The sequence below is a fragment of the Lichenostomus cassidix genome, chromosome 3, assembly GCF_008360975.1.
Source record: "Lichenostomus cassidix isolate B80296 chromosome 3, HeHo_3.0, whole genome shotgun sequence".
In the NCBI taxonomy this organism is placed as follows: Eukaryota; Metazoa; Chordata; class Aves; order Passeriformes; family Meliphagidae; genus Lichenostomus; species Lichenostomus cassidix.
Window position 1 is genome coordinate 80,433,265 of NC_139483.1, and position 12,723 is coordinate 80,445,987.

At 36.8% G+C, this 12,723-nt stretch overlaps 1 protein-coding gene across 1 annotated transcript in view; it reads left to right on the forward strand.

Moving 5' to 3' along the window:
- PHIP (PHIP subunit of CUL4-Ring ligase complex) overlaps nucleotides 1-12,723 on the forward strand; it is a 106,725-nt gene that overhangs the window by 47,082 nt on the left and 46,920 nt on the right. Inside the window, exons 16-17 of the mRNA XM_085056463.1 lie at nucleotides 5,889-6,017; nucleotides 10,973-11,198. Of these exons, the coding sequence (XP_084912589.1) occupies nucleotides 5,889-6,017; nucleotides 10,973-11,198 (355 nt within the window). The remainder of the gene's footprint in view (nucleotides 1-5,888; nucleotides 6,018-10,972; nucleotides 11,199-12,723) is intronic.

Here is a 12,723-nt window from a genome sequence, read left to right on the forward strand (position 1 = left end):
TGACTGTTTAAATGTTTTAGTGCAGTTTAATCCTTGTTTTGTTTAGAATTTACTGTCAGTGTTATGGCATTAACTGATTCAAGTCAAAAGGGTTTCTTCCTGCAAATTGTCAATCAAGCAGAGACTACTGAGTTGCAATTGGATTTTTCTGTGTGATCCTGCTCCTTCGGAGAGCTGGTTGTTGACTGTCCTTTATTTTTAGCTTTAAATGGACACTTCATTACTGGCAGCTCCTATGCTATGGCTTCTTATGTCTGTGTATCTTAATGTTTTTCTGCCCCATCTTCTGAACTCTGATCTTCCACTGATCTGTGTGATGTGGTTTCTTACTTTCTAATTCTACTTCTACTTACAGTGCAACCTGGAAAACTCTAAAGCCATTATAGCATTATCATATCACTTACAACATTATTTCCTTTCCTTTAAACAATAAACCTGTCAGGCCTACCTAGGTCTTCGTTAGCATCTGCTTGATTAGTTTTAGGCTAAATGACATATCAAAAGATTGGAAGTCCCTGTCAGAACAACAGTGTGAAAGATCATGTTCCATTTAGGACAGCTCAGCAGAATGCTCTGGGTGCAGAGTTTCTGCCACATGAGGGGATTCTTTTGGAGTAATGTCCGATAGGCACATTGTTTGCTTTTATGAACAATGTATTGTAATTTCCAATGGGAGCTAGAGATGTAAAACTAGTATTTCTTATGTTGTGGCCTTCATAAAGTCTTCCACTTTCAGTGGAATTATGTGGGATTGCATTTTTAGGTCACGTTTTGTAGTCATGTGAAATACAGAATGACCTAAATAAGTTATTGATGCATTATTTTTAATCAGTGTGTCTATAGTCCTACTGAAATTGTTTGAATTTTTTGAGAGGCTTCACCTTTGAATTGTACATAAGAGCACATCCTGAGAAACAGATTCTGGAAAACAAAACCAGTGTAATGCTCTAATAGTTCAAGTAGAAGAAGCCAGTACTGAGTTTGCAGAATGTATATTAAGAAAAATCTTTAACAACAGCAACAAAAACTGTAAATAATTTATATATGCAGCCTTTATAGAACTTCAGGCATCCACGGGGTGGGTGACCTATCAGACCTTTTAACTGGTAGACTTATCTTTCAAGGCATATGCAACGTTCCTGAATGAATAACTGGCTTAGCTGGTAGGAAGATAGAAACATTTTTAGTAAAAGTGTTACTCTGAGTTTAATTACTTCTAGTCTTCCTCCCACCATTTCATCTCTTTTTATTGCTCCGGAAGTGGTGTAGAAGATCTGCTGGTTTTTAATATTTTTATTTTTATAAACTGGCCTAAAAAGTAAGTCTTCTTTCCATTCCTCCAAATGTGTAGCAACCTCCTTTAACTTTGCAGCAAGTCTGTAGATATTTTTTGGCTTATGGAAGCATACTGTGATCGAAGATTGATCTTTGAAGTAAAGGAGAGTACAAACTTGCAAAGGAGCTTCCAGATACTTGGAGACTGATTTGACTTGAGCGTTTATGATGTAGTTTCATCACTTACAGAAGAGGTTGTATGTTTTAATAACAATTAGTGCTGCTTTTTTTGCTAGTTTTAGAAATTTGCTCTAGCATACTGTTGTTGGGATCGTTAGAATCCGATTTCAGTTTTCAAGTTTGAACGTTGGTTGTAACTAATATTCTTTTGTTTCTGTGATTTAGGTAGAGTAGTTCTCATCCTGCCTAATGTCTTTTATTATAGTAGTTCTCTTCCTGCTAAAGGTCTTTTAGAACAGTCATACAAAATAGTCCCCTTTCCTTTGTGTTCATATAAAGAAGCTGAGCTCTTAGGTTTTGGGTTATTATGATGAGTGGCTCTGTAGCTGTTCCGCTTAGAATTTGCTTATCTTGAATAGGGGAAGGAAAAAATATGTGTACTGCTTTGGAAGATTTTGTTCTTAGTGTTGTCTATTTGTCTAGCATGTATGCACTTTCTCTTTCTTTTCTGGATGCTCTTCTGGTGTGGTTTAGAAATGCAGTTTTCTTTTTGTTGCTGCATCTATATGGGATGCATTGCAAAGAACACCCAGTCACCTTTTTCCCTGTGTTTCCATCTAATTGCTTCAGTCCCTTAACATGAAGTAAGGATTCTACCTCAAGCTAGTAGAGGCTTTACAGATTAATAGATTTTTTTTTTAAATCTATTAAATTTTTAATAGATTTTTTAAAAATTAAACTGTGCTGGGAACTTGTATTGGAAGATATGACAGAAATGTGTAGTGCTATTGTATGTAGAGTGAGTTTCACTATTTTTTTCTGGCCGTAAGTCTGTTAGTTAGTTATTTCTAATAATCTTATTAGGTTCATGCTCTATTGCATTTTGTCCTGTTGTTTTTTAATTGCTTCAGTTGGTATCCTTTATGCTGTCCCAAATCTGTTCTCAGTTGATGATTTCCTAATGTTCATCAAAGGGCTCCTATTTTTTTTCTGTAGTCAATAACAGAAAAACCTGACTTGAAAAATTTTAGTGATAACATCCTTTTAGCTCTGTATGTCTTTCAAAAATCAGTAACTGTTGTCCTTTCCTTATAAAGTTTACCTACTCTGCATTTCTCCTCCTAATCACAATCATTTGAATCAAGTTTAAATACTGTATTATGCCTTTGAAATCTAGCTAGGTTAAATGAGTTATATTTTCTTGGCATTAAAAATTGAGTTGTTTTTCAGAAGAAAGTCTGTGAAATTTCTCTGGTACTCTCTACTTGTGTTTAATTTTCATCTTGAATTTTTTTCTTTTCTCCCATGTCTTATACTCTTCTCAAAAAGTAGGGTTTAGGTGTTTCATATTGGTAACAGCTCAGAAAGGCTTCTTACTGAGCTTGCTCTGTTGGTGGTACTATTCTGTTTTCATACAACAAATAATTTTTATGCATTTAAGACATTGCTTTGTGTAGAAGTTTGACAGCTCTATTCTCCCTGGTTTGGGGCAAACACAAGCTTTCCTCAAAATTGAGAGGAAAAGAGTCGTTCCTTTTTCATTCTCTTACTTCATCAGCCTTCCTCCCTTTGGGATATACCACTGTCCACATATTTCCTTGCTAGTAAAAATACGGGCAAATTGAACTCTTAATTCTTGGAGCTGAGACTAAAAATAATCTTAGTCCTCCTTGTATAGTATCACTGGTTCTTCCCTGTTTGTAGCTGAAGAATCCTTGATACTTGCTTTGCTGTCAACAGTGTCTAAACACATTCACTCTTCACAGCCTTTTGTTGTGAAACAGCCTTTGTTAAAGCACTGGAACAGGCAGCCAAGAGAAATTGTGGACTCCCCATCCCTGAAAGTGTTCAAGGGCAGGTTGGATGGTACTCTGAGCAATCTGGTCTAGGAGGTACCCCTGCCCATGGCAGGGAATTGGAACTATGTGATCTTTAAAGGTCTTTTCTAGCCCAGACCATTCTGTGACAGCTTTCAATTAACCAGGGCTTTTTCTGTTCTTGTGATCAGTCTCTTCCCTGCACAATTGATATCCTTATATTAAGCAGGGGAAGGTTCCAGACAAAATAAGCACTTTATATTTTCTTGGGATACAGTCTTCATGTAGTTCTTGCATCTTTGATTTAAAAGGGATGGAGAAGGGAAGGCAGATTCATTCTTGCTGAAATTCTTTATCTAGCTTGCTGAAGTAACAGCTTCACTGATTTACTACAGCTTCCCTTTTTGCAACTTAACATTTAGTTTCTGTTCCAAATGACCAGTTCCTCTGTGTTAGCTTTATTATTGAAAAAATTCTATTGTAAGGTGTCACTTATTAATCCTGAAATAGTTTTATTGAAAAAAAAAATTCTACTGGGTAGCACACTCTGGTTGACTTTGTTCTTTAATTTAGAATAGTAATTATATCTTGGAAGGTTATCCTCAACAGTAGTTTTTGTTCTTATAAGGATCTTTTTTTCCAAGTATTCGTGCTTCAGACTTGAAGGGTTGTATTGAAAGGTCTTACAGTTGCCCTTTCCAAAAGCACTTTTCAAAACCCAATTCTGGGCACGTTTAGATTAAAACTATTTGCACTGTACTTGTCCCCAAATACTGGAACACTTTTCTTTTCCTTTACATATGGAGGGAATGTTTTCCAATTAACACTCTAATTTCCAGGGGTTCTTGAAAGTGGTCTATCCAAGCCATTTCTTGATGGAAAGGATTAAAAAACCCATCATCTTATTATTTGGATTTTTTTCCATCTGTTGCTCATTTTTCCCCTCACCATGGTTAGCAATTAGTTCTTCCCACAACATATGTTGATTTCCTTGTAAAACAAAAAGTGTTTAAAACTTAGGCTGAACCCTGAAATTCTATTTATGAAAGACTTGAACATTAGGAAGCTTGACACTGAGGTTTCCTTTGTTGGAGGAAGGGTAAGGGAACACAAATATCTATGTATAAAATATTTCTTTTCCAATTTCTGTGTTTCTGCAAAGCTTATTATTGTGCTGAAATTCCTTCTCCTTTCCACCTGCATTCCCGAACTGTCTCCCTTTAATACAGTGTGCTTTCTATATGCAAAAAGCAGCACAAAGTTGTAACTTTGCTGTGGTAGTTGGATCTCACTTAGACTAAATTAACTCTGCATTCCTGACTGTTGTGATGTTAGTGTCACTTGCTTGAAGCTCTGTTTTTATTTTCCATCTCTTTCTGTAAGATACTTCTGTTCATTTCTTCTGGAATAATGGGCAAAATAGAACATAAAACTTGTATTGGTTTATGTTCCTCTTTTGCTAGTCCAGAAACTCATTTGACTTTTAGGGAAATTACTTGTAGTAAGAAAGACCTTTATCAAATACCTGAAAGCACTGGCAATAGATGTTGCAGCCTCTATTACTGGGGGGATGTGCAGGGGTGTGTGTGTGTGTTGTAAGACTGTGGGGAAAAGATTTAGAATTCTTGCCTTTGTCTCAGCCTGTAAGAGAGAACAGTACCTACCTCAAAGGATATTTGAGGCTTGATTTGTTAACTTTTTAAAATAATGCTGATGGCCTCTGGAAGGTGCTGCAGAAGTGCATAGTGTTACTGTCTGAAGGCTGAATATCATTTTTTGTTTTGTTTTGTTTTTTTCCTTTTCTGGCAATATATAGGTCTGCCACAGTTAGGGAAAGAATTCTGTTTGGTGTCTCTTTAAAGGAAATGCAAAAGTGCTTTGCTGGGGAGAATAGAAAGGGGCTTTCTGAAGAGGTGCTGAAGACATGAAAATTCAGAGTGGTGATTGGTCACCTCTGCTTGATTGACAGGTTGCAGGGAAAAACAAAAACCCATTTGTTCTGGCTTAATGGAACTGGAAAACAGAAAATGAGTATCAGGTAAAAATTCCTTTTTTAAAATCTTTGCAGTTCTCCTATAAAAGGTGGAGTTTTTACACAAATTTACTCCTTCCCCACTCCAATAAATTAGGAGTAGGTATTACAGAAACAGGTAGTTGCTAAGTTGTGTAATGTGGGTTATTTCAGTGCGTTTTCTAGGGGGCAGGTGTTGTGAAACACCACAGCAGCCACTGCTCTGGGGCAGCTTAGCAAGAAGGCAGAGGATGAAAAGGGTGTAGTGACTAAGCCCTGAACTGGGCCCAGCTCTCTGGTTAGGCTCATTAGCAGGACGTTCAAGGGGAAGCTTTTATTTTCACTTCCTATGCTGTGCCTGCTTTGTGGATAAAGTCTGTCAGTTTCTACTGCTATCAATTTGGAATCTTTCATGAGCATTATTACAAAATTCACTGAAAAGTGAATAGCTAAAAAAGTAAGCTTTGTTTTAAAGTAACTTCCATCTAGCAGTATACTGTCATACAGATTTTGTAATAAATTTCAATGTCAGCACCATAGTTTTGAGAATCATAATTGAAAATTATTAATTTCTGTTAATTATTTTATATGTTGATGTATTTCAGATTGAAGGACAAGGACATGGTGCAGTTTTTGACTGCAAGTGCTCTCCTGATGGACAGCATTTTGCATGTACTGATTCTCACGGTCACCTTCTGATTTTTGGCTTTGGTTCCAGTAGCAAATATGACAAGGTACAGTGCCAGATGAAAAACAAAATGTTTGTCTGTGTTGAATGCATTTGTGCAAACTTTGTCAGAGCTTCATTTCAAGAGAGCATGTCTTGAAATGACATAATTTTGAGCCATTAATATGGGATGTTTTGGATGCTTGTTGTTGACAATCAGGTTTCTTTCACTGTCTTTTTTTAAATTATGGAAGCATTCTGTTTTTAGCTACTGTTTACATGGGAAGTTCAAAATAATGATGATAATTTTAAAATGGAATTCAAAATTTACTGGTCCCTGTCCACTCTCTTAAATGACAAGGTTTCAAGTATCTACTAATGGCTCCACATAGATAATGGGAATAAGCTGCAGTGAAACTGATAATAATTAAACACTTTAGTTTAAATATTTTTTTCTGGTTCCTAACTAAGACCAAAAAAAGGGTCTGTAATAGAACTAATTCCTGCTATCTGTATTTAAATATTGCATTTAAATATTGCCTGTGAGAGAATTATTTACAAAAAATGTGCTATATGTTTCAGTGATGCAATTTTATGTCTGCTAATGAAGTATCATCATAAATGCCTTTTTGTTTACACAGCAACATTCCACCATTAGTGTGAATAAAATATTATATCTTTATTCTAATGTCATAGCTAACACTGTGTATTCTGAGTGTGGGTGTCTTGCCACAGACCCTCATGACTGTAAAAATGTGTGGGGTTTTTTTTTTTTTTTGTGGGGAACATGCTCTGTGAACCATACAGGTTTGGAGTGTCTGCAAGATCTTAGTTCTTCTTTTACCATACAGGGAAGAAATGAGGTGTGTCTCTTCTCCCTTTTTTAAAGACTGAAGTAGATCTGTCTGCTCTAGGATATTAATCTTTGCTTCTGGTAGCTGACACTTAAATGCTGTTGGTGAATGGCTGTTTTTTGGGTCTTGCCTCTTGCTTTGGATCTTTGGAGTGAGGCTGGTTTTGAAAGCATTGTGGCAAACACAAATGCAGAGGGACTTGAAGGAGGGAGAGCAAAAGGAATTTTAATCTTGTAAGCTACTGCATCTCCCTCTGTAGTCTTACGGAAGGATTTTCATATTGGGGATTTATTTTGTCTCCTTGCTTCTCAACTATGATTTGAAGTCCTCAGTACTAAGCTGCTGTTGCTATTCCTCGGTTATTACTACCTGTGCATTTCTCGTTCCATTCCAAATAAAACAAATTAGTAGAGACATCACGAACAAGGAAAACCAGGATTATCAGATAATTTTCTTTGTCTTTCAGAGTTCTTACTGTTATAAGCTTTAAAGACTGTTGTAACAGGAACATTTTTTTTATCATGTCTGTGGATTGTTTCAGGTTTCTTTTTCTCTCCAATCGCTTTGGAAGCAGGTAGTCCTCTGCTACTTAGAAATGCTGGAAATTAAATTGAAACTGTGAGTCTTTTTGTCTTTGCTCTGATAGATCAGGATTTTCCCTTATACTGCCATTTGAGAATTTACCTGTGAGGGATTGAATCTATTTGAAGAATGAATGCAATTGCTTTTCCCTGCTTGAATTCTACAGACCCTTGGTTCTCTTGGGGTTTTTGCTTCAGCCTCTGAGAAAACATTATGTTTAAAATGTTTCATTTATTGGATGATTTAAAATGATCCTCTACAGCTGTTGCTGTGCCAATGTTACTCTTGGCATTCTTGATCATAAAAGAAATGGGAGCAAATAGGACTTACATTTGTTGCCACTTCAATCTCAGTCTTCCACTCACAGAAAACTCAGCTCAGAAGTGTCTGATCTCTTCCATGTGTGGTTTCATCACCTCTGTTTTTGTCTGACCTGATTTAGGGGAAAATGTAACTACAGGTAGGTAGGTGCTGGAGATGGTGTTCTATTTTCTGTCTTCCTCCCTTCAGATACTGGGGAAGGTTTCAGACATCTTGTCAGACTATGAGATCATAGGATATGTGTATTTTGTCTTAAAGTGTTTTCCATCTCTCTGGGGAAATGAATTTTACAGAAGAAAGAGGTGTGGTAACCTGTCCTGTATTGCTGCATTTTTGAATTGATAGTGATTATAGCTGAGATAGTGTTAACTGTAATAAGAGAACAAGCTCTTGTTTTTCTGCATCCATATTTTTTCATGTTATCTTCAGATAGTATCTATGTTTCCTAGTTGACTGGAACCAATATCTAGGCTTTTTTTCCCCTGTGGTGTGATCTGGGCCACAGTGAAGGTGAATGGGGTGGGATTTTTGTTTTCTGTTTGGGGTTTATAGTTTTTGTGGGTGGTTTTTGGTTTGTTTTTTTTATTATACATATTTTTGTGAAGTATTTTTTTCCCTTCATCCACAAAATAATTACATTTGCTGCTTGTTTGGCGTTCATTGAGCCAATCTCATCTGAAATTTCTTAGTGTATCATCACCAGAGTTGAGCTGAGTTCACTGTCAACATGGCATGTGCACTTCAGAAGTTCTCATTTAGGTGGAATCTTGTCCAAGAATGCCTAGCAGTTCTAAAGTGTAAAGTACTATTCTGTTGATTTTAAATCGTAAAGTATTCTGAGTCGGAAGGGACACCCACTAGGATTAAGACCACCTCCTGGCTCTGCACAGAGAACATCATGCACTTGAGGCTTGATGGCAGGCAACTCTGGCAGGCTTGATGCTGTGACCACTTTGCTGGGGAGCCTGATCTCTGAGCTTTCTAAGGCTTTTGCTCCTGCAGACTGCCCCAACCACGGTACTTTGTTGTGGTGGACTGGGGTAGTACTGGGAAAAGCTCTTTGTGTAACTGTGCCCATTTGGAGAAACTGAGCATTCTGAATGTGTGATTGGAGAGGAGTCTTTCTATAGAGCTCAGACCTTGTGGAAAGCTTTTATGCTCATTCCCAAGCTGGGTTTGTGAAGTCAGATGAATAGATGATTCATGTGAAATGGTGATGTGACATCATCATCTTCTTGTCATAAATTTGATCTCTAGTAGTATATAAAGAAATAAGTCTTATTCTTAGTACTTCTAGCTGGTTGTCTGCTGGAATGCCTAATTCTTCTGATTTTTCTCAAGATAAGATACTGTCCTGGATTCCAGTAGGGATATTCTACCTGAGAGTTGGCCTGAGCCTACGTTTTCCAAGAAATTCCCCATTATCTTATGGAGTAGAAAATTGTCATTTACTCTCTCTGCTATACTTGATTGCAGTATAGGGTACACAGAAGTGTAATTGCAGCAAAGTCCCTTATGATCCTGCACCAGGTCTTCCCTTTTCTTGCAAAACCTGGGTTGCAGAGAGCACTGTACAGCCAAATTACAACATAATAGAACTCACAATTTGTATGACCCTGCAATTGGAAACTCTTTTTTCGCAGTGTGGGAAGTACTTAGTAGGAAGACTTATACTAGGTGTAAGTAATGCATATTCTATTATTATGGTTTTAGGAGACATTGTAAGTTCTCCTAGAAGACCTGTCTCTATCATACTGTGCTATTGTGAGATGAAGGAACAAAGGTGTTAAGGAGGCCTTCATTCTGTCCGTCAGACATATAAAAGCACTTTTATCTTTCTCATTCAGACTCTGTTAAAAAAGTTAACAAAAAATCTAGCAACAAGATTTCATCCAGTCGGCTTCTTACTGCAGTGGGATACCACCATGTCCATACACATTTTATAGGAGTAGGCTTTTGAATCCCTGAAGTAAATTCTTGTCCGTTGCATCTTTATATGTATCTTTCCAATTCCTTCCTGTTGTTATTTTTCTGCATTTTTGTGGGGTCTAGATCCTATGATTCCTATTTTTTTTCCCATTTTTTTAAAAATCCACTTCATATGGATACACTTTCTAATGTTGTAATTGACAAATGTCTGTTGTCATCTTCATTTCATTGTCTCCTTGCTTCCAGGATGGGAGACTTTTGTCATTGAGAGACCAGAACTCTGAGTAGCTGCTTATAACCTCTGCATTACTGGTTTCTACGTAACAAGTTAGTGGAAACTGTGTTATGGATTGATCACAATAGCGCATACTCTCCAGAAATCAGAGTATGTTCTATGACAAATTGGGCATTCCTCTCTCCATGCTCAAAAGAAAAGGTTTTTTTCAAGATGTCTGTGTATTGAGTCAATCATTCAACTGTTTTTATATTGCACTGGAAATCTTAATTTGTGTGAATGATGATTTTATGATTTTATTTTCACTTGTTCAAAGTTCAGCTGAATACATGCGCTGCCAATGGGGTTTGCTTGCCATAGGTGGTCTTGGGATATGTAGTATATGTATCAGCTTCTATTCACTTTTTCCTCTTGTGCTTCAATATCTTTCTGATTGCACAATACTGAGGTACATATGCCAGCAAGGGATGCAACATAAATTTTTTATGGTTATTTGGACAAAAGAATTCCTCAGTCTTGAGGGTCTGTGGACAGTCATCTATAATAAATTATGATCAGGTGGATGGAAATAAAAGAGAAAACTTAGAACCTTAAAAATTCAATTTTTATCTCAGCTTTATTTTATCTACTGAAACTTTTTCTGATATCTAGCATTATAGTAAGGATATATGTATGTGTATGGTGTTGAAATATTTGGCAATTCCCTGATGTAATCAATATTTTTCCTAGTCTTCTTCCTGCACCATACCTCATAAGTCTGTGACACAATCTTTTATTATCAGAATATATATTCATGTATTCAGACTGTAGAAGCAAATTTATTAATACATTCATGTTGTATTTGGTCAGATGTCTTCAAGTAGTTAAAACACGTGGATTATTCTCTTTGCAGTGTAATATAGAAAAGGAGTACTGGGAAACAAAATAATAATGGAGTCATTACATTTTCCCCTCTAAACTGAATTAAGTACATTGGTTTATACCCCCCTTTTTTGCAAAAGTGACCATGAGTACGATTGTTAAAAATACTTTTGGCAGTTCTCTTCTGTATGCTTTTTTACTAGGTTCTGTAAAAAAATTACAAAATGACTTTGTTTACAGATAGCAGATCAGATGTTCTTTCATAGTGATTATCGGCCCCTTATCCGTGATGCCAACAACTTTGTCCTGGACGAACAGACACAGCAGGCTCCACACCTTATGCCTCCCCCATTTTTGGTTGATGTGGATGGCAACCCTCATCCTGCAAGGTATCAAAGACTAGTTCCTGGTCGTGAGAACTGCAGGGAGGAACAGCTTATTCCTCAGATGGGAGTGACATCTTCAGGTATGAAAAATTTGACTTTCCTAAACAGTAGTCTATCTTGTTACCTCCAGTCGTTCTACACTTTCACTTTGTCCTTTTTCTTCATTTATGGGCATAGTAGTTCATGCGGTGTGGAAGAATTGCAATGTCTTTGACATTGATTGCTTCTGACGATTTCACTTACAGTATTGTCATCGATCAAGTTGGCACTACTTGATGCTACAACACCAGTCAGCTCATTACTGCAACAATGTGTAATGCTGAGTGAGCTCTCAGTTATCTCTTTGGGATAAGGTTTCCTGCTTTAGAAAACCTAGGAAACAGACTGATCTTCCACAAATCAGTTGGAAAAGGTAGCACCTGCAAGAAGAGGAAAATGAGACGACATCTGAAACAAGCAAAATTCTCTTCCTCTTTAGATGAACACAGTCTTTAAGCTTTAAGCTTTAAGCTTTGGTGATTTGGTGAAAGAGCTGAAGAAACGATAAAGATACAAAATCTAGGAAGCTCCTTGAAAGTTTTATTTTTCATGGACACAACATGGGAAGACCATGCACCTATTGGGCCTGTGACTGCCGGTTGGAAATTGCCTAAAGGTGTTTCAGCTGGGTAGGGATGGAAAAGCAATGCCTGCTTATTATGTGTCACTAGTTTGATATTAATATGAATGAGCAAACAGTGACTGGTGAAAGTAGCTTTAAATGTTTTCAAGATAAGCATTGTTAAGTATTTGGATATTCTTGAAAATATGTGAAAACTGACTGTGCCTATAAATAGTAGTTTATATGTTCGTGATACTTAAGCCTGTGGTGTGTCAGACATTCCAGGAAGAGTAACTGAGAGTGGTTTTTCCAAAGGATCTCTTTATCCTTATTTGTAGACCTCAGGATTATAGGGCACTGAATATTTAAATGATTTTAGGGAGGATTTCCATATTTTCTCCAAAATTACAGGAAGAAATGCTACCTGAGAAGCAAATTAAAGAAGGAAAAAATCCTTTCTGGTGAATGTAAACTTCTTAGTGGCTTTGAAAAAAAATACTTGATTTTTAGGGAAGGATGCGAGTTTACTTCATTTTTACAGTTAAAGTGTTAATCCATTGAATTGTGAAAGTCTCCAAATTTGAAAATGTCTTGGGCACATTCTTCAATATGTCTTGAAACAAGTCAAACTCTGCACACAGACCCAACAAAATTAAATTTAGTTGCCTGTCTACATGACACATGAATGCCTATAGGAAGATGATGTCCATAGCATTTTGTTTAATAGCAGGAAGTCATCTGCCAGCCTGACAGATGATGGAGAGACACAAGACATTTTTCTACCTTTTTACAATTTAGCAACAATGTATGCAGTCATATGCAGAGCTAAACAGTGTTTATATATTTTATATGTTCCCTTTTCTTTCTGAGGCTTTGTTGTGGGATTTGATGCATCTCACTCAGAGCACTGACCTTTTATTTCTTGTCAAGTTTTCTGTAGGGGTTTTTAAGAGTAGGGAAAATTCAGATAGTCATACTTGATTTGCTGCCTTGATGTACATGAA